Raw genomic sequence first — 20,341 nt, 5'->3', positions numbered from 1 at the left:
CCCTTGTAGCACCATGTGCCATACCAGTAAAAAGGGCTACAGTATTATACAATGAGCAGAAACTAAAGGTGCAAGACCATCTCAGGGATGGAATAAAACATGGTGAGACCATCTGGTTTTTCTGCAAAAATAAAGAACAGCAGTGTAGTTACACTGTACCTACTCAATGCATAGATGGCACTCTTTCGGTCCCTGCCTGCTTCAAAGGTAAGATCAAGCTGGGTTTTCCACCCCCTTTTTGTAAAATAGATAAATAAAAATCATTTATTGTGGTCTATGTTAACCGGAAGCAAATTACTCAGCTGACAATTTAGTATGCTAAAGCAAAGTGCAAGAGGCACTCTGTTTTTGTGTTTACACACCTCCTGTCATGTATTGGGATGCACTGATGTCTCAGAAGCTTAGGCTGATGAAAAGACTCCAAATATCCAGAGCACTGATCATACCATTTTGAAACACAAGAAAACAACCAGTCTGCCTCCGTCCAATGCTTTTGAGTGGGACTGAAGAACCAACAAGTGGGGAAGAGGGATTATGTGCAGTCTGTACAAGCAAGCCTAGCTCTTCCATCCTGGGTAGAATCTACACACATTAAAAATGTTGTGAAAATGCTTTTTTAACAAAAAATCGTTTTGAAAAATGCATTGAATTTGCTTTAGCTCACAGTCACCATCTAGTGTCACAATTGAATATTGCACTTTACAACACATTCAAAATGTATTACAGTGGTACCTTGGGTTAAGTACTTAATTCGTTCTGGAGGTCCGTTCTTAACCTGAAACTGTTCTTAACCTGAAGCACCACTTTAGCTAATGGGGCTTCCTGCTGCCGCCGCGCCGCCGGAGCACGATTTCCGTTCTCATCCTGAAGCAAAGTTCTTAACCCGAGGTACTATCTCTGGGTTAGCGTAGTCTGTAACCTGAAGCATATGTAACCTGAGGTACCACTGTACTTGCAGCTGTATAGCTGAGTCCCTAATCTCTCCTAAACAGCAATGGCAGTAGAGCAGGGGTCAGCAAACTTTTCCAGCAGGGGGCCAGTCCACTGTCCCTCAGACCTTGTGGGGGGCTGGACTATATTTTTTTGGGGGGGAATGAACGAATTCCTATGCCCCACAAATAACCCAGAGATGCACTTTAAATAAAAGCACACATTCTACACATGTAAAAACACCAGGCAGGCCCCACAAATAACCCAGAGATGCATTTTAAATAAAAGGACACATTCTACTCATGTTAAAACATGCTGATTCCCGGACTGTCCGCGGGCCGGATTTAGAAGGTGATTGGGCCAGATCTGGCTCCTGGGCCTTAGTCTGCCTATCCATGGAGTAGAGCAAAGCATTAAAAGTACTGATACTGGTTTCAGTCTACAGAACTGACCTGATGGACCCGTGTTGTAGATATATTTTTTTTGCACTTAACAGAGCCAGTGTAAAGGGTTAGCCCATGTGGTTGAGCATCTGTTGAGGGCCCACATCCCTGCAGGGTGAGCCCACTGATGAGAGCCTAATGAAATGATCTATCCTGAGGGTCCTACAAACTCAGCTGGTCATTTTTTTAAAAAAACCAAGTCTACAGTGGTACCTCGGGTTAAGTACTTAATTTGTTCTGGAGGTCCGTTCTCAACCTGAAACTGTTCTTAACCCGAAGCACCACTTTAGCTAATGGGGCCTCCTGCTGCTGCCGTGCCACCGGAGCACGATTACTTTTCTCATCCTGAAGCAAAGTTCTTAACCCGAGGTAATATTTCTGGGTTAGCGGAGTCTGTAACCTGAAGCGTCTGTAACCCGAGGTACCACTGTATTTCATTCCGATGTTCCCAGACAAAAAGGAAACGGCTTTGTCTGTGACGTAGTTATTTGCTTTAGATTCCGGCCCAAAGATCCAATGCTGCATTTAGCATATATGTAAATAAGAAGCTAATTAAGACAAAACAACCAAGGTGGTTATTTTCTGTAGTGTTCATATCCTGAGAGCAGTGCTTTTTTCTGGGGGGACACATACCCTAAACATTTTGTGAATCTTTGTACTTTTGTCCATTTACTGGATTAATTTCCCCCAATTTGAACTATGAAATGGTGATTTTCTTGAGTCAAAATGAGAGTACCCCTAAACATTTTTTTAAAGGAAAAAAAAACACTGCCTAAGAGACAGCTCCCATCCTTGCCTAGCACAGAGCTTGGATAAGTGGCATGAGAGGAATTTAGGTTCCCCACCTGCCTAATTTATTTCCTTCCTAAATTGACTTCATAAACACTGGCTGACTCTTTTCACTTCAGGGCTGGTATTAGAGAAGCATAGTTCTTGAGCCCAAATATATATGTAGAGGAAAGCCCGAAATTATGTATAAACATATAAACAAATTCAGGTGGCAAGCACATACAAGGGGCTGTATCAAACATGGGTTCCATGAACTGACTTCTGCTCAGAAATTATTTTCCTCCACCTAAAGGCTCTCCAAAGGGTTGGGAGAACCTACCAAACATTGCAGGCTGTCTTATGGGGCTACAGTGGGGAAGGGAATCGACTGAAATCAGGAACTTTGTGTGAGCATTGCACAATTCCTATGGCAGATTTCCAGCAATTCCTTTCTTTTTGTGGGGCATAGGAATCTGTAGCTGGGAGGACAAGAAAGGAAAATTTGTCTGGGGGAGCTGCCTTTTGATCTCAGTATTCCCCCGCCCTCCCCCCAATGATTAAACCTTAATAATTTTATTTGGTATAGCTTTATTTGGAAAAAGAAAAATGTTATGCTTTTGCCTGTTAATACACTAAGTTGCTTCATCTTTTGCATGGACTGATGATCACTGTTCTGCCCATCTGTACACAAAGCATATGAATGTATATCATATTTTGAGTTACAAGTATCTTAACTAAATGTTCATTTTTTCTTGAATAGAACGTGGGTGGTTTTCAAGCTTGGTGAAAACAGATGTAGCAGACATGACACCATGCGAGAACATCAATTGAAGAGGATATCTCCAAGTGTTGTTTGAAAAAGGATGCACATGAATGGTACAACAGAGTTCCTTCTAGATAAAACCTACATGCAATGCAAGTACAACCCTATCAGCGTATTCTAAACTACCCCTTTAAAGCAACTTTCCATCGAAATTGCCTTTAAGCTACATCATCTTGTGCTAATTTTGTCCTCATTCTTTTTAAGAAACATGCTTTTAGCCTGTATAAAATAAACATGTAGCAGTTAACATACAGTTGAAAAGCTGTGTGAACCAGCAGTAGTTGATTGCTCTGTTAATGTAACCAGGGTCTCTCTTTGTGCAAATCAGTTTCAAGTATGATGTAATTACATAATATTGCATTATTAGGCTTTAAATAATTTTCTTGATGGAAATGTTGTTAATTTGTGAGCTGGGCTAGAAAGGGCTAACAACGAAGGGAGCTGACTACTGTTTTCTTCAGACTTCACCCAGCACAAGCACATCAGGGTATCTGCTACCTGAATGATCCGCTGTAGCCTTGTGGAATGGAACTTACCCCAGGAGACACAGCCTGTGGAGACAATCACTGCCCCTTGTAGCTGGGCTAGGAGGAAAAACATCTGGGTTTTGAAACAAGATCTCTCTCATCCTTGTGTATCTTGAAAGACATACCTGTGGCAGGCTCACAGTGTTTGTCTGTGTGTCTATCCATGCTCCCAGGTGCAGCATGAGCTGTGCAGGTGTCAGCTGGCTATTTTTTAGATTACAGTGGTACCTCGGGTTACAGACGCTTCAGCTTACAGACACTTCAGGTTACAGACTCCGCTAACCCAGAAATAGTACCTCGGGTTAAAAACTTTGCTTCAGGATGAGAACAGAAATTGTGCTTTGGCGGTAGTGGGAGGCCCCATTAGCTAAAGTGGTACCTCAGGTTAAGAACAGTTTCAGGTTAAGAAAGGACCTCCAGAATGAATTAAGTTCCTAACCCAAGGTACCACTGTAATGTGGAAACAGTCCCCAGTCCCCTCCAGATCCTGCTGTTCCTAGGAGCCTGGTCTGATCAGGCTGTTGGCTAAATAAGCAAATACATGAGCCACTTATTTCCTCAGACAGGCCACAACTGCTACAAATACCTACATGAATACACTCGGCGCTGCACACAAGCCAAATCAGGAGAGTTGTATTCATAGTGAAGTCCCTGGTATGCAAATCTCACATACTGGTGATGAAGCTGATGAAGTGATATGTGAAGACAGGCCTCTGTGAGATCCAATGTGGCTTGGGGCTTTCCAGTACAGTGGTACCTCGGGTTAAGAACTTAATTCGTTCCGGAGGTCCGTTCGTAACCTGAAACTGTTCCTAACCTGAGGTACCACTTTAGCTAATGGGGTCTCTTGCTGCCTCTGCGCCGCTTGCGCACGATTTCTGTTCTCATCCTGAGGTAAAGTTCTTAGCCCGAGGTACTATTTCTGGGTTAGCAGAGTCTGCAACCTGAAGCGCCTGTAACCTGAGGTACCACTGTATTGTCTTTGACCCACTTTAGATTCAGAATTGCCCTCCAGTCCCCAATTTCCTGGGAATGGTGACTAGAATGGAATAGCAGGCATGGCCCCAGGAAAACAGGCTCTATCATTTATATGCTGCTCAGATTCTTGATGGCATCAGCTAGTATTTCTGAAGCCTTTTGGACCTGAACGAGGAGAAGGAATAAGGTGGGAGAATTGGGCAAATTCAAACTGGTGTCCTTCTCTGACAATGGCCAAGATCCATTGATCCCTGTTGGTGCTGAGACACAACGAAGCAAAGTGCTGGAGTTCTGGTCAGGCCTGTAGCTGGTGCTGTGGGTCTGATGCCTCCCCACCCTTATGTCAATAAATTGTTACGAATTGCTACTGTATCCAGAAGCCAACACAATAGGATTAAGAAAAGAAACATGAAAAAGGACAATAATAATGTGTGTGCAGATCAAGCTACTTAACAATATACCAATCAGAACATCTGGGGAGGGGGGAGAGACAAGGAACAATTATCTAGATATTTCCAAACTGACAAACAAGCACATACCTCCCTGGTGAAATCGACTTCTTTTTAAAACTATATCTTTTTTATTATTAAAGATTTGCTTGGGTTACAAAGCAAAATCTACACCCAACACTGTGTAAATAATACTTAAGCATTTAGTAAGAATGGTTTCAAGCACATGCTTTTTCACTGTTTAAAATATTTTTCTGTTTCACAACTAATGCATTGCAAAACAGAATACGTCAAGAAACATGCATGTGGAATGGCTCAAAATATCACAAAATGCTATTTGGCTGTTATTTCACAGCAGGATTCAGGTTTTGTCATATTGATTTTCCAAACAAGAAACTTGAGGTTTTCTTGAATTCTACTTACCCCACCAATGGTGGCTCGTTCATTCTACTTACCAATTTCCAAGATGGATGCATTAAAGTGCTTAAATCACTATTCTTCCAGAGTAAAATGATGGTATTTTTGTAATTATATCCCTTGGCAAGTAGAATAAAAATTATTACCCCAAAGCCTCTGAAGCTGTGAAATGAATTTTGTGACTCACATTTCAAACATGAAAGGTTTGCGCAGAAACCCTGAAATATTGTACTGTGACTAGAAGTGTTTTCAAGAGTTTATTATGATGAATGAAGCCTGCCTTTTTCTTTGTAGACAACTGAAAGAGTGCCTCAAGCTGTGCTTATGCTTCTTGTGGCAACCTGCTGTGGTACTTGCAAAGATAAGAGAGCATGGAGGGGGGGGGGAGGTTTAAAAAAGCAGCAAGCTACAGTCTATCTAAATGAATACTTTTTTTTACAATTCAAATTGTAAGTTGTATCACATTGGGGATTTGTACATATTCAACCATTGTATTTTCAGAATCAATACCTCTGGAGGGACAGTATGCAACATATGTTTAGTACAGCGACTTTCTTTTGCAGTTGGATTATGGTGAGCATAGTGACATCTGCCTTTTCACTCTTGGATGGAAATTAGGCAGGTTATCAAGTCACATAAATCTGTACAGGAATTCCTTCCCTTTTACAAGCTGTTCTCTTCTTTAGTGCTTGAAAATCAAGCTATCAAAATACAGTAACATGATCCCTTCGGAAATTAGGCCCAGGTGTGACTATTAGTTCCCTGGCCCTTCGTGTCTACTAGAGGTGTTGGGAAACTTTGGCCCTCCAGATGTGGTTCAACTACAGCCCCCATAATCTCTGATCACTGGCCATGCTAGCTGGGACTGGTGGGAGTTGTAGTTTAGCAGAACCTAAAGGGCCAAAGGGTAGCTATCCCTATCTGAAGTATGTTTACCATGTACATTCATGGAACAGTATAAATAACAATAGCTGTTGTCACTTGATGTTTAGTAACTTTTACTGGTCAATGACTGCTGAAACTGTGTTGAGGATGCTTAACTCAGCCCGGATCGCTGTCTCTCAGCTATTGGTCTCTACAGCCGCAGCAGGTGCTGTAACTCTCCATTTGACTTCAGTCCCAAAGGCAAACTCCTCCACTGTATCCTGAGACAGATGGATGCCAACCATTTCTGCTCAATACAGTTTCAGCAGTCATTGACCAGTAAAAGTTACTAAACATCAAGTGACAAAAAGCAGGATACAAATATGTCATAATAAATAAGTTAAATAAATAAATAAATAAGTTCTCGAAGCTACCAGCATGAGTTTGACCAAACTGCGGGAGGCAGTAGAATACAGGAGTGCCTGGAGTGCTCTGGTCCATGGGGTCAAGAAGAGTCGGACACGACTAAACGACTAAACAACAACAAATAAGTAAATGAACTGAGTGGGATGGACATAAATACGTTTCTGAATTTCAGTGAAAGGTGGAAGAGTGGAGAGAATGGAAGAACACAATCGCAAAAGTTTTCCCTTTCAGTACATCAAAGAGCCAGGAAGTGTTCAGGCTGTCACTGAACATGCTGACATGAGGCTCATTTCTAGCCCTTGGTAATATACAGCAGAACAATCATGTTTTTCTGGCACTTCTTTACCCAAGATAGCGATTGTCTTCTTATTTTTTTAAAAACACCATCACTGCACCATCACTCTACAGGCTACTGTAGAGTAAGTGACTGCAAGCGGACATAAAAGAATTTTAATAATGTGGGTGGGGGAAGGCCAGGCAGTAGCTCCTGGGAAGAGAAGCAGGGACATTACTCTGTCACAGGGCTGGATTTAGGTTTGATGAGGCCCTAAGCTACTGAAGGTAATGGGGCCCCTTTTATGTGTTCAGCTGTCCTTTGTTGCTTTTTTGTGTTGAATATATGCTATATGGTAATTTATGCACCTGGGTAAAGGTAAAGGTACCCCTGACCATTAGGTTCAGTCGTGGCCAACTCTTGATGTGCTTTTGAAACGCTAATTCAGCAGGAGCTGGGACCAAGAAGCGGGAGCTCACCCTGTCGCGGGGATTCAAACCGCCGACCTTCTGACCGGCAAGCCCTAGGCTCTGTGGTTTAGACCACAGTGCCACCCGCGTCCCAATTTATGCAGCTAATAGGTATCTAAAGCTATTTGCACATAACAAAATATGTATTTTATCAAAGTAATTGTTGAACTGAAATACAATTAACAAGAAGTACGGTATATTAATAGCACATCCAGGGGGTTTTTCCCTTTAAATTTTTTGGGCCCCACCTCCCAAGAGAGTGGGGCCCTAGGCTATAGCTTGTTTAGGTAAAGGTAAAGGGACCCCTGACCGTTAGGTCCAGTTGCGGATGACTCTGGGGTTGCAGCACTCATCTCGCTTTATTGACCGAGGGAGCCGGTGTACAGCTTCCGGGTCATGTGGCCAGCATGACTAAGCCGGTTCTGGCGAACCAGAGCAGCAAACAGAAACGCCGTTTACCTTCCCACTGGAGCGGTCCCTATTTATCTACTTGCACTTTGACATGCTTTTGAACTGCTAGGTGGGCAGGAGCAGGGACCGAGCAACGGGAGCTCACCCCGTCGCAGGGATTCGAACCGCCGACCTTCTGATTGGCAAATCCTAGGCTCTGTGGTTGAGCCGAATCCGGCACTGCTCTGTAACCTCTCCTAAGGAATCACTGATGTTTGCCATCCCCCAATAGCAATTTACTTCCCCCCCCCCCCAGGTCAGCGGTGTAGCCTGCCACTCGGACACCTGGGGTGGTGCATGGCCTGAGCCCATGGGTGGCATATAAACAACAACTATTATTATTATTATTATTATTATTATTATTATTACTATTATTCTCTCCCGCCTGTAATAATTGTTCAGCGCCCACCCCCCGCCCCCTGCAGCTCTCCAGCAGTCTGTCAATTCTCCTTTGCCACCTGAGCTTACTGCCTCCGAAACCCCATTGATGACGGCAGGGCTCCAAACGGGACACGCAATTTCACCCCCGCCCTTTCTTAAAATTCGGCCGTTGTTGCTGCCGCGCTACCCTGCCCAGCCCGCCAGCGGCGCCACTCCTGGCGAGGCCTAGCCGCTTTTCCCAAGCGCAGGCCGCGTCGCCTAGCAACCCCGCCGACGCGGCCGAGCTCGCTGCGCCGGAAGCGGAAGTAGTTCGGGCCCGGCGGGCCTGCCCCTCGCTGAGGGAGCTCGGCGGGAAAGGGCGGGGTTGGTTTGAACCGTTGGCTGCCTTTCGGCTGGTCTCCTGGCAGCCGCGCCGGTTCCCCGACTCTCCTCGGAGCCCCGTTTCTCGGGGTCGCGTCGTTCAGCCCCACTGAAATAAGGGGGAGAGAGGGAGGCGCAGGTTTGCGAGGCCTGGGGGGGGTTAGGACACTCCCTCAGTTCACTGCACCCACCGCAGCCCCACTTCTGTGGCATCTCCTTGAAGCCTCGCCCTTGTGTGGGGAGGGGAAGTGGGGTTGTGCCAACCCCCCCTCTCTTTCTCTGCCAGGGGGCGAACCTTTGCCCAAAGCCTCGACGTCGTGGACTGCGCGAGGTAAACGGAGCTATGTTGTCATTTCTGGGCTTAAGGAGCTTGTTGCAGCCCTCCTCTGCACAGTTGCTTGGGAATAAATCCCATTTAATTGGAAGGGGCTAATTTTCCGAGTAGGTATGCATAAGCCTGGGCATGGGCCAGTGCCGGATTAAGCCCCTAGGCAGTCGAAATCTTGCCCCCCCCCCGTAAATTATATCCTAATACTATATTTCATTTTTAAAGGTAAAGGTACCCCTGACCATTAGGTCCAGTCGTGGCCGACTCTGAGGTTGCAGTGCTCATCTCGCTTTACTGGCCGAGGGAGCCGGCGTACAGCTTCTGGGTCATGTGGCCAGCATGACTAAGCTGCTTCTGGCGAACCAGAGCAGTGCACAGAAACGTCGCTTACCTTCCCCGCTGGAGCGGTACCTATTTATCTACTTGCACTTTGACGTGCTTTCAAACTGCTAGGTTGGCAGGAGCAGGGACCGAGCAACGGGAGCTCACCCCGTCGCGGGGATTCGAACCGCCAACCTTCTGATCGGCAAGTCCTAGGCTCTGTGGTTTAACCCACAGTGCCACCTGCATCCCTTATTTCATTTTTACCAACCAACAATTTCAACAAACTGATTTCATTGCACAAAAACCAACTGTAGCCATTTGGATCCGTTGTGGCCCCTGAAAGGCATGAGGGGGCCCTAGGCTGGTGCCTATGCTGCCTATTTGGTAATCCGGCTCTGGCTTTTGCACATTTACATTGGGGTGTTTTTTTTTGCCCCACTGAACTTGGGGGTGGGGTCGGGATGGGGGGACCTTGGAGTGAACGCGTTTATGGTGGGGTTAAAAAGGCAGCCGTCCTATGTACACTGATCAAGGTCCCATTGAACTGTCAGGCATATTTCTGCACAGGTGTGCCAAGGATTGCGCTTGCAGGGTCCTTGCCTTTCCACTGAAAATCCCATATCAACAATTCTGTGTGTGTGTCCCACTATGTTTGGTAAGCGTTACTAGGGCATAAGGGTGCACAGGATTACTGCCTGAGAGATTTGCTGCGGCCATGTCATATACACATCCTTGTAGGGTGGAGATAAACTACTCTGGCCGGCCTGATGATTTGTTAGTGGGAGAGAAACGGCAAAATAATGCAATTAGAATGATGTTTTTAAACAGAACACTCAATTGGGTCAAAGAGCTGTAGCCAGATTGTTTACCTGGGTTGGTTATAGGAAGCATACAACTCCAGTGGCGACTGGTCTGCTTGTGGGCACAATTTAAAGTGCTGGTTAGGATCCATAAAATCTTATTCAGCTTAGGTCAAGGATATCTGAAATACTGTAGTCCCTCATATAAACCTGCCAGGGCTGTGAGATCTTCAAGGGAGGCCCTTCCCATGCTCCCACCACCCTCACAGGCATACTTGTGGGAGAAGGCCTTCTCAGTGTCTGCTCCCAGACTTTGGAACTCCCTCCCTAGAGAAGTTAGACTTGTTGTCCTTCTCTGGCAAGTGAAGATGTGCTTGTTCTAACAGCCTTTTGGGAACTGAATGCTTTTAAGGAAAGGCAGGTGTTGTGTTTTTATTTGTGATGATCTGTATGTGATCTCGTATATACAGTGGTTTTTTTCTGGGGGGACGCAGGGGTATGCATACCACTAAATATTTTGTGAATCTTTGTACCTTTGTCCATTTACTGTATTTATTTTCCCCGATTTGAACTATAAAATGGTGATTTTCTTGAGTCAAAACGAGAGTACCCCTAAACATCTTTTAGAAAAAAGCAGTGTGTGTGTGTGTTCTACTAGTGTTTAATTGTTTTTTAATTATTGCTTTAAAAAATATGTTTTTAGCTGTTTCTGTTTTAGCTGTAAGCCGCCTTAAGTCTCTGTCAGGGAAAAAGGTGGAATATAAAAAGAAATAATAATGATAGTAGTAGTGAAGTTTTTTTGAGGATAAATATCTGTGTTGACCTGTGTTGAAAAGCAATTTAGCTAAGCAAGTAAACTCAAAAGAGTAACAATGTACATGATGTCAAGGAAGTGTTTATGTCTCTTGCCTATGACACATATTAATTGAATGTCAATTCCATTTTAACCAGTGGAGGCATGCTTTCAAGTACATGACTGCAGCTTCTAACTTGGCAAAGCAGTGCATATCTTATACTTAACCAATGCTGCACAAACTCCACGTATAATTCTGATAGCTTTTTCGGTAGTATTACTGTTTGTCTGCTCCAAATTCTATTTAAACCCAAGAAGTCTGGCAACTGTAGCCAGTGTTCTGGGTACATTTTGCAACAGGGAATTTCATTAGTGTGAGCAGTTTCTGAGGTCTGGGCACAGTACTGCGCCTAAGATTTCAGATTAAAACTACAGCGTGGAAGGAAAGGAGGACCGTTTTCTGCCTCCCTACTTCCAGCTACTCTCTGAAGACTGGAGAAAAGACCCACTTAAGAATATTAAGGGGTTGGGCAGGAAAAGGATTGGTTATGTGAAGAAAGAACATAATATTTTAGATTCAGGTAGGTAGCCGTGTTGGGTATCTGAAGAAATGTGCATGCACACAAAAGCTCATACTAAGTACAAACTTAGTTGGTCTCTAAGGTGCTACTGGACACACACACACACACACACACACACACATATATATATAGTAGCTGCAGTTCATTCATTTTCAGCTTTGTATTGTTATATTAAAAGAAAGGCCATAACCTAGGTTTAAGGTGCCATTTACCTCCTAGCTTTCATATCTCAGTTTATCTGACTGTAGCTTCTCTCTCACATAGCTACAATTTCCAGCACCCTTATTAAACTACATTTCTCAGGGTTCTTGGGGTGTGTGTGTGGGGGGGATGTGCTTTAAATATGTTTTGTGTATGCCGCCACTGTTACTGGTTTTCAATCCAGATCCCTGCTAGCTAGGGATGATGGGAGTTGTAGTCCAACAACAGCTGGAGACTCAAGTTTGGGAAACTCTGATCCAGATGATGGACATGATATATATCCCTGTCAGCAGGTTCTTCTTTTGGGAGGGCCATTTTGAGAAGAGTATGAGGCAGGTAGTATCTCACTTCCAACTGTTTTAGATGTCAAGTTCTGTTGACACACTACAACTTCCTACATTGCCCTTTAACATCTGTGTTGGCAATTTACATTGGACAATATTTGGCCCAGGCTGGGAGACCTGTTTGTTGAACTTTGCTGTGTATAAATAAAATATTATTTAAAATAAAAGATTGCATTTTGTTTTTTGCATTGTGTTTCCAGTTATCCTTTTAAACGCATCTATATTCCGATTGTTGAATGAGCAGAATGAGTGGTGAAGAAGAAACTTGGGAGAAACTGGATTCAGAATTTGATCACTATGTTGTGGATATGAAGCCTTATGTTTTGAAACTGCCTCACAAATCAGGTAAACATTGGAATGAAACGCTATCCGTAATATTTTATTTTTCCATTTTACAGTAGCACACTTAAACCAAATAAGATAAACATATATGCTCTTTAATCTTGGCTTTGCTATATGACCAAGAACCATGTAATGGACCAGTTAAATAAACTGAGTCCTAATTTATCTTATGGACTCATGTTATGTTGTGAATATTATGGTGCGGAGGGAGGAATGAATTTTTGTCAGTAATTTATCATATCAAAGCATTGCTTACAGTTGGATTGCTGTGTGTAGCATGCTTTATGTCTAGGCAGCTAAGACTATTCTAACAACTTTGTGTGTCTTGAGCAAAAGTAACAAAAATCATATATGCTGCTGATATTGAACTACCTCCCTTATACACAAAATACCCAGATCTCGGAGACATGGGCATGGTGATGGGGATGTTCAATTCATTGAGGAAGCTTCATGCAATGGAAGAGTCTGGGAATCCAGTCCTGTCACTTGCTTTTGAAGGGCTTTCAAGTGCAGGGTCACAGTGCTGATGGTTGCCCAATTCCACAAACCCTGGAGCATAAGATTGTATCCAACTCTTCTGCTCCACTTGCACAGCAGGCTTGCTGATTGATTGATTGATTGAATTGATATACTACCCTATACCTGGAGGTCTTGGGGCGTTTCACACAATAAAATCAAAATATGAAACCACAAAATACATAATCAAAATTAAAAAGCACAACCCAATAGCCGCCGCCCACAACTTACATTTTAAAAGGGCATAGGCTTCCTGAGCAGAACTTTACCCCTTTTCTCCCCTGCAGCCCACCCCACCCTCAAAATGGGGCAGATTTGGGGGCTGTATGGGCAGATGAGCAGAAGGGAGAGTTCTGTTGCGCAAGTAGAACTGTTTGCACAGTGTTGAATGCAACCCATAGGAAAGAAGCCTAGTGCAATATTCTTTGCTGGGTATAAAATTGGATTGAGGGATTAGTAAAATATATAAAATATGGTAAGTTAGGATTTGATGATGTGAACAGTTATTGTTGTTCCAAGAAAAGGGATACAGTCTCCCTGGCACTTGTGCTGTGTATAGAGGGGCAGGTGATGGTGTCTAGTGTCAGTTTCGTAAAGGAAGAGAAATGATGGAATAAATGCTTTACCAAATTAAATACTGAAAAGTGCTACAAATGTGCATAATCATAACATTTGTTTTCATTGTTTATCTTTTAAGCATTTCTGTTAATACTGATTATTCAGGCTCATCCTTCTTAATGATGTAAATATCCTTTTATATAAAGAATTCTGGTTATTTTATGATTAATCACATAGAGATAATGATTTTTTTTTAAAAAAAGGATTTGTTGAGGATTATATCATTTTATAAAATTACAAATGATTTTTAGAAGCTTCTCTTCCTGATCTTACTTAAAAACAAATAAACACTATAGCAGGTTAACTAATATTATTGCTATTAATAAATGAAAACAGCATTTTTATAAATTTAGAGATACAGACAGAAAATGGACTTACTATGTGGATGTAATCTACAAAGTGTAAGTGCTTGATAAATATTTTTTGATCAGTTTTTTTAATCCTACTAGTGGTACATCTTGTTACAGAAGAACAACCAATGTAATGCCATGAGAGGTTGCTAAATTTACTCTTCTAGTTAAAATATTTTCACAAGTAGGCTCAGTACATTAGTAACAGGATGTGGTTTTTCATAAAGAGGATAGAAAATTGTTTCACTTCCTGAAGAACACACATGACATTTTGGCCTTAATTCTGTAGAGGGAATATGTCTGTATTTTATCACTAAATTTAATACATTATCCTTAAAATGCTTTCATTTATTGTCTCCCAACACAGCCATGAAATGTATACAACATCACAAGAATTTGAAGGGGTATGCTTAGGAAAAAATGTTGCTAAGGCTGTGGTGTGATTATACCACACTCTGATCCAAAGATTTAGATCCGTTTCATATACAGTATGAGAAAATCTATACATAAAATATGTATGATTTAGTGTATAGAAATTATAAAGGTGTATATTCAAACTTGTAATACACAAAATATACAGATGATTCACACATTACACTGAACACATTAGAAGTTTTTTCTCTAACGTATATAAAAAAAGTCCCACGTGGCAAACTTTAAATCTATAGAGGTGTATTCTGTGGTATTGATCAGCTGACAGTAATACCGCCAGCAATTTTTTTTTGCATTCATTCACTAAATCTGCTTTCATGTATCCCCTAACACCTTGGAACAGATTTATAATGTGTCTTTGTGCTGCAGGGAAAGGGTGTTCCTAAAAATTACTTCTTGTTGCACTTATGCAAGCCTTACCATCAGCTGAATGATGCTTGAATAAAGCTCATAGCCTGTACTTCCTTCAAATTTATAAGTAGCTTTTACACGCAAATACATGCGTTAAGGGTCAAACTACCAGTATCCGAGTGCTTCCTTGTGTTAATTAGTCTGTGTAAGTCTAACAGTTTGTGCACTATTACTAACTTCGGAAACACAAGATTTCTTTTGAAGTTTATATTTTGCAATAAAACATTTTCAGCTTGGCGTAAAATTTATTTATTGATAGAAAAGGTAAATGTTTAGACCACTGTAATATCAGCTTCTTACACTTGATACATTCCACCCCCACCCTTCTCAGAACGTCAGAGATGTGCCCTTTGGATCAAAAAGCTTTGTGAGCCTTCAGGTGCGGGCGCAGGTACTGTTGGTAGGAAGAACCGGAACTTGTATGGAAAGCTGCTTCTGCATATGCTGAAGAGAGGAGTGCTGGAGGGTCCCTTTACACAGAAACCAGAAACAGGAACACTGAAAACTCTTCCTTCATACATGGTAAATATGAAGTGCATTACTATGGAAGGATAGTTGTTGTCACTGTATGAGCCTGAGGGCTTTTGATCCAGCAGGAGGCATCACTCTCACAAGAGGCGGCATGCTGTTTTTGGCAGATTCCGCCCTGTCCTAGGGGATCCTCTCTAGGGCAATATTTTGGGGTTCCAGGGGATGGAGAATCAGCAAAAATGGCTTCTTCCCATGGATGCCTCCCTCCAGTGCAGCTGTGCTAAGAACACTAATTGGATTTCACCCATAGTCAGCAAGTTAACCTACCTATTTTGTATTTATGGCAATGCACACAGAAATCCTTTTGGGGTTGCAAACAGGACAAAATGGGATATGATTTTTTTAAAAATGCCTTTTATTTTTGCTATTGTTGCTTTTACTGTGCTAAACTGCCATTCTCATAGAAGCCTAGGGTAGTTTGTTGTTGTTGTTTAGTCGTTTAGTCGTGCCCGACTCTTTGTGACCCCATGGACCAGAGCACGCCAGGCACTTCTGTCTTCCACTGCCTCCTGCAGTTTGGTCAAACTCATGTTTGTAGCTTCAAGAACACTGTCCAACCATCTCGTCCTCTGTTGTCCCCTTCTCCTTGTGCCCTCCATCTTTCCCAACATCAGGGTCTTTTCCAGGGAGTCTTCTCTTCTCATGAGGTGGCCAAAGTATTGGAGCCTCAGCTTCAGGATCTGTCCTTCCAGTGAGCACCCGGGGCTAATTTCCTTAAGAATGGAGATATTTGATCTTCTTGCAGTCCATGCACAAGTACTCGGGTGTGTCACTGGGACACAGATGTATGGTGTAGTTGGTCTAAGTTGCTGGACAGTGTTGATGTTTGATGATAGCAAAATGCGTGACCATTTATGAAGGTTTTATATTTCTGGCTCTTCAATATGTATATAGGAGATAATGCAGCGTGGTAAGAATCTGTGAAACCAAGTGAGAAGTTTAATACAGAGTTGACCTTCAAACTAAATATGAAAAGGTTACTCCAGCTGAGTCTGACATAAATTTTTGATTTTTAAAAATGATACTAAGCAAATGGCAAAGATAGCCAAGAAGCTGATAAATTGTGTTAAACACAGTCAAGGATAAGTTAGAACTGAAAGTCAGGTTTCTGAAAGGTTATCACTTGCCTGAATATGTGTAGAAGTATTTTGGTGATAATACATCACTTCTGTTGCCTAGGTCCTGGAAACTCATAGTTTATGAAGAGAAGCTAGGAGATGTTCCTGGAAACTTAAAAGCGTTTTTATTTTTATTTTTTTAAAATGTAGTCTATCTACTTTGATGAACCAAATTCAGCAAGAGTGTGGAGCAGCAGCCCAGAAGGTTTACCTGACTGGGTCATGGGAGAGCTGGGGCAAAGTGATTCTAAAATGGATGAATCCTGGAAGGTATCTTTTAGAGAGGAGTCTGCTCTGGTAACCTCACCCCTTGGACACAGGTAAGAAGTGCTTTGCTAATCTACATAAATATATCCAAAATGAGTAACACTGAAAAGAGACGCCTTTGAAGCATGTTAAAACATCACCTTGGCACTCACGCTAAGAAATTGTGCTTATAGTATAAATTGCAGAGAAGGGCCATAAAAGGCCTGGCTTGCACATCGCATTAAATTATAGTTGAAATAAACTGGTTTAATGTGAATGTGCATGCTGCTGATACCACTCCTTCCTCACACCTGCTGATAAACTAAGCCATGGTCTGTCTGCAAGTTATATCTGAACCTGGACTCGTGGTTTTTTCCTTGGCTTACTGCGGTAACCCAAGATTGTTGCTCGTGGTTTGTTTGGAGAGAAAGAAATCATTTAGCCAGACCATGGCTTTGTTCCCCAGTGGCGTGGCAGTGGTGGTGAGGGACAAGCGAAGTGCTTATGATTTCAGCAGCATGCATGATAAGAATGAGGTCCCTGTCTGCTTCATTGGGGCTTTTAATGATCTAGTGGGCATGCAAAACCACGGTATTCTTTTTCTGCCCTCATTTGCTTATTCTAATTTTGTAAAGCTCTTTATGCTTCTCAATGGCTACCCCAAGATTTGTAAACCTATTCCTAGAGAGGTCTGCCTTAGCACCCCTTTCTTCCAGTTCTTTAAAAGACTTTTTTATATACATTTAGAAAGCCATTGGCCTGTCATATCACCCTGATTTTATTATTTATTTTTCTACTTTAATGTGACCAATGTCTTTGGTTGCCAATATGGCACTTGAGTGTACACATGTTTCTGTGAAGGTCTTCCCTGGCACCCACAGTGTCCCCTCCTCCCACTGAAATTAGGCTTCAAAGAAATAATAATTTGCTGTGCGCACAGTGGCAGTGTGTGTCATGCCCATGGTAGTTTTCTGGTTTGCAAATGTGCCAGTGGGCCCCAGAAACAAAGACAACCCACCATGCATTAATGAGTAGAATGGTTCCACCCAGTTACGGTACTTATTTTGTAGATTAGTTTTGAGTCTTAATTTAAGCCTTAGACATGGTTGCATGTTTAGCCTTTGGATTTATAGCTGGAGCAGAGTTTAGTAATCCAACTCCTATTGCCTGCTGCATTATATTCTATTGTTGCTGTGTTGTTGTTTTTTAAGGCTGAGTGTATTTTTCTATTTTTTGTTAGCTTCTGTGGGCTCTACAGGAGGAAGAGTGGGGTATACAGTAATTATAGATAATTGCTCCTTGTTGTAAATGAATTTTATTAGGATCAATAAAAGTAAAAGTCATTGTACTGTGATTCTCATTTGATGTTGGAATTCGCTGTGCAACAGAATGATAGTTTTTGCTTTTAACTTAGCTGGTGCCTGTAAACTCGGCTGTGCAACTTGCTTTAGAAATTCACTTCAGTTATGCTTTCTGTCTATGCACCTTATTTGAATTGTAGACCATAGTTCAGGTATAATGCTAAATAATGGTTTAGTACTACTGTAAACGGGACGCGGGTAGCGCTGTGGTCTAAACCACTGAGCCTCTTGGGCTTGTTGATCAGAAGGTCGGTGGTTTGAATCCCCGCGGCGGGGTGAGCTCCCATTGCTCTTTCGCAGCTCCTGCCAACCTAGCAGTTCAAAAGCATACCAGTGCAAGTAGATAAATAGGTACTGCTGCAGCGGGAAGGTAAACAGCGTTTCCGTGTGCTCTGGCACTCATCATGGTCCTCTGTGCACCAGTAGCAGTTTAGTTATGCTGGCCACATGACCTGGAAAGCTGTCTGTGGAAAACGCCGGCTCCCTCAGCCTGAAGCAAGATGAGTGCTGCAGCCCATAGTCACCTTTGACTCGACTTAACCATCCAGGGGTCCTTTACGTTTACCGAGTACTACTGTGTGACAAAAGATTTCTGTTACCACATATGTTTCCCTTTGATTAAGCATAGTTTGATATTGTATCTGAACTGACAAACTGATGTATGCTTAAAATCAGAAGCTGAAGCTGGTTTGTAACCCTGTTTTGAAAGGCAAGTGCAAATAATTATTTGCCAATTTGGATATAATAGCAAATTCTGACTTCTGCAAAAGAGGAAGTAGCTAGTTGGGAATATGATATGAACATAAACTCTTTGCTGTGCTCTTAACCATGGTCTGCTGTTAGATATAACCCAGCCCAGAGTTTTCTTTGCAGCTGAATTTTTCAGAGAACTGAAAGAAATATGTGTTGGACTGCATTTTTAAAAGAGGGATGTAGCACCTTCCCCAGTAAGACCCTACAGTCCTGGAAACATATATTGGTTGCTCTTAACATTAAGAGTAAGGTAACTAAGAAGCATGATGTGAACAAACTATTTGGCTGACTGCTACAGGAAATGCAAATATAAATTAGACAGTAGAGCCAAATAATTTTTAACCGCATTTCTCTATTTCTAGATCCATATCTGTAACTTGGACGCAGTCCTTGGATAACAGTTTGACTTTCTTTGCAAAAAGAATTGTAGATTTTTGCAGTGAACTTTCTAGCGTGGCAAATGCAGTACTTGTTTGAATGTAATTCCAGTTTGTTTTGTTGGATCAAAATGTTTTGATTACTTTGTTTAGAAGGGCATTTTTCTTACCCTGATTTTATTCCTGTGATATAATTTAGCCTCCTGTGGAGATTATGGGTAAACAATTTTTTTCTTTAAGTGTAACTTTGACTTAGGGCAAGCAGTTTAGGTAGCTAAAGTCAGTGTTTACTGGTCATGACCTGATTCATCATGAGTAAATATACCCCCTTCAACAAAAGACGAGTGTTTTTTATTTGCAATATTTCACACATGTGCTTTTTATGGTGAGTAATTTACTGAAACTTGGAGCTGAAGTCTAATGCTGCATCAAATTTTATAGCTCCTTGTACTTTGAAAAATCACTTTAATCTTAAAAGCTGTCCCCCCCTTCAATATGTGTTTGATCATTGTTACTAAAAAATCTTTGATTAAAACCTTATTTGTGAAGCATTTCTAACAACATTTTACATTATGCTGTTTGTGTTCAAGGCTGCTTTTTATTATTAACGATGTAGAATCCGTAGCACCCTTTTCTTAAGGATGTATTAGAGAAATCATGAATGCTTCATAAATACATCAAACTGTCCAACAGAACAGCCCATCTAGTCTCTTGAACGTTTAAAAATGACCAACATACCTTTTTAGGAAGGTACGCATAGTGAGCAGAGGGAGGAATGAGAGGTGGCAGAGGACTTCTCTAGGGTCCTTAACATCCTCTGTCTTGATTTTTATTTTATTAATTTGTTAGTCAGAGCTTTCCCTGGATATGCTGTTTCCTTCATTCACTAGGAGAGATTCCCATTTCAGAGTCAGAATGCCTTCCTTTGGTTTGTATTGGGCTGCCAAAAGGCAGTGCTATTGATAATGAATAATATTTATAGTTTCATGCTTTCAACTACCCTGATCAGTAGCAAGTTTCAGTCACAATCTTTACAGGAACAGCAGCCTTGAACAAAGTGAATATTGAGGACTTAGGTATATGTTTCTAAAGAAACATATTTGGCTGGGGGTTGGGGTGGGTTCAGCATGGGAATGGGTCAGGCACCCAGAAAAATAGTGCCTTTAAGTGGAATTGATTCTCCCAATACCCATGCAAAACTCTTTTTCTAGCTAGCAGTTTGGCATGAGTGCATTCTAGCTGCTAATCATCTACCCCCACCCAGTCAGGTGCTTTGGGAAGCCGTAAAACCCACCAATACATACATTATACCAGTGTCCTAGTTGGCATATTTGGCAGCGTGAAACGTATTTAGC

The 20,341-nt window shown here is 42.0% G+C and overlaps 2 protein-coding genes across 7 annotated transcripts in view; both read left to right on the top strand.

Annotated features, from left to right (window-relative positions):
* APOH (apolipoprotein H) overlaps positions 1 to 3,357 on the top strand; it is a 351,268-nt gene extending 347,911 nt beyond the window's left edge. For both annotated transcript variants that reach the window (XM_083598898.1, XM_083598899.1), the window contains exons 8-9: positions 10 to 207; positions 2,902 to 3,357. In XM_083598898.1, coding sequence (XP_083455024.1) covers positions 10 to 207; positions 2,902 to 2,972 — 269 coding nt within the window. In that variant the 3' untranslated portion in view covers positions 2,973 to 3,357. The remainder of the gene's footprint in view (positions 1 to 9; positions 208 to 2,901) is intronic.
* Positions 3,358 to 8,498: 5,141 nt separating this feature from the next.
* The window catches only part of CEP112 (centrosomal protein 112), a 235,632-nt gene continuing 223,789 nt past the window's right edge, over positions 8,499 to 20,341 (top strand). For 2 of the 5 annotated variants that reach the window (XR_014544414.1, XM_083598626.1), the window contains exons 1-4: positions 8,499 to 8,891; positions 12,132 to 12,276; positions 14,932 to 15,122; positions 16,400 to 16,569. Coding sequence is in view for 4 of the 5 variants with exons in the window: in XM_083598626.1 (XP_083454752.1) it covers positions 12,168 to 12,276; positions 14,932 to 15,122; positions 16,400 to 16,569 (470 nt within the window). In the remaining variant the exon portion in view is untranslated. The remainder of the gene's footprint in view (positions 8,892 to 12,131; positions 12,277 to 14,931; positions 15,123 to 16,399; positions 16,570 to 20,341) is intronic. The other 3 variants (XM_083598623.1, XM_083598624.1, XM_083598625.1) reach the window with 2 other exon arrangements.

Source organism: Podarcis filfolensis (assembly GCF_964270895.1).
Source record: "Podarcis filfolensis genome assembly, chromosome: 2".
Lineage (NCBI taxonomy): Eukaryota > Metazoa > Chordata > Lepidosauria > Squamata > Lacertidae > Podarcis > Podarcis filfolensis.
Note: the sequence above shows the minus strand (reverse complement) of the source record. Positions and strands in the feature narration are given on the sequence as shown.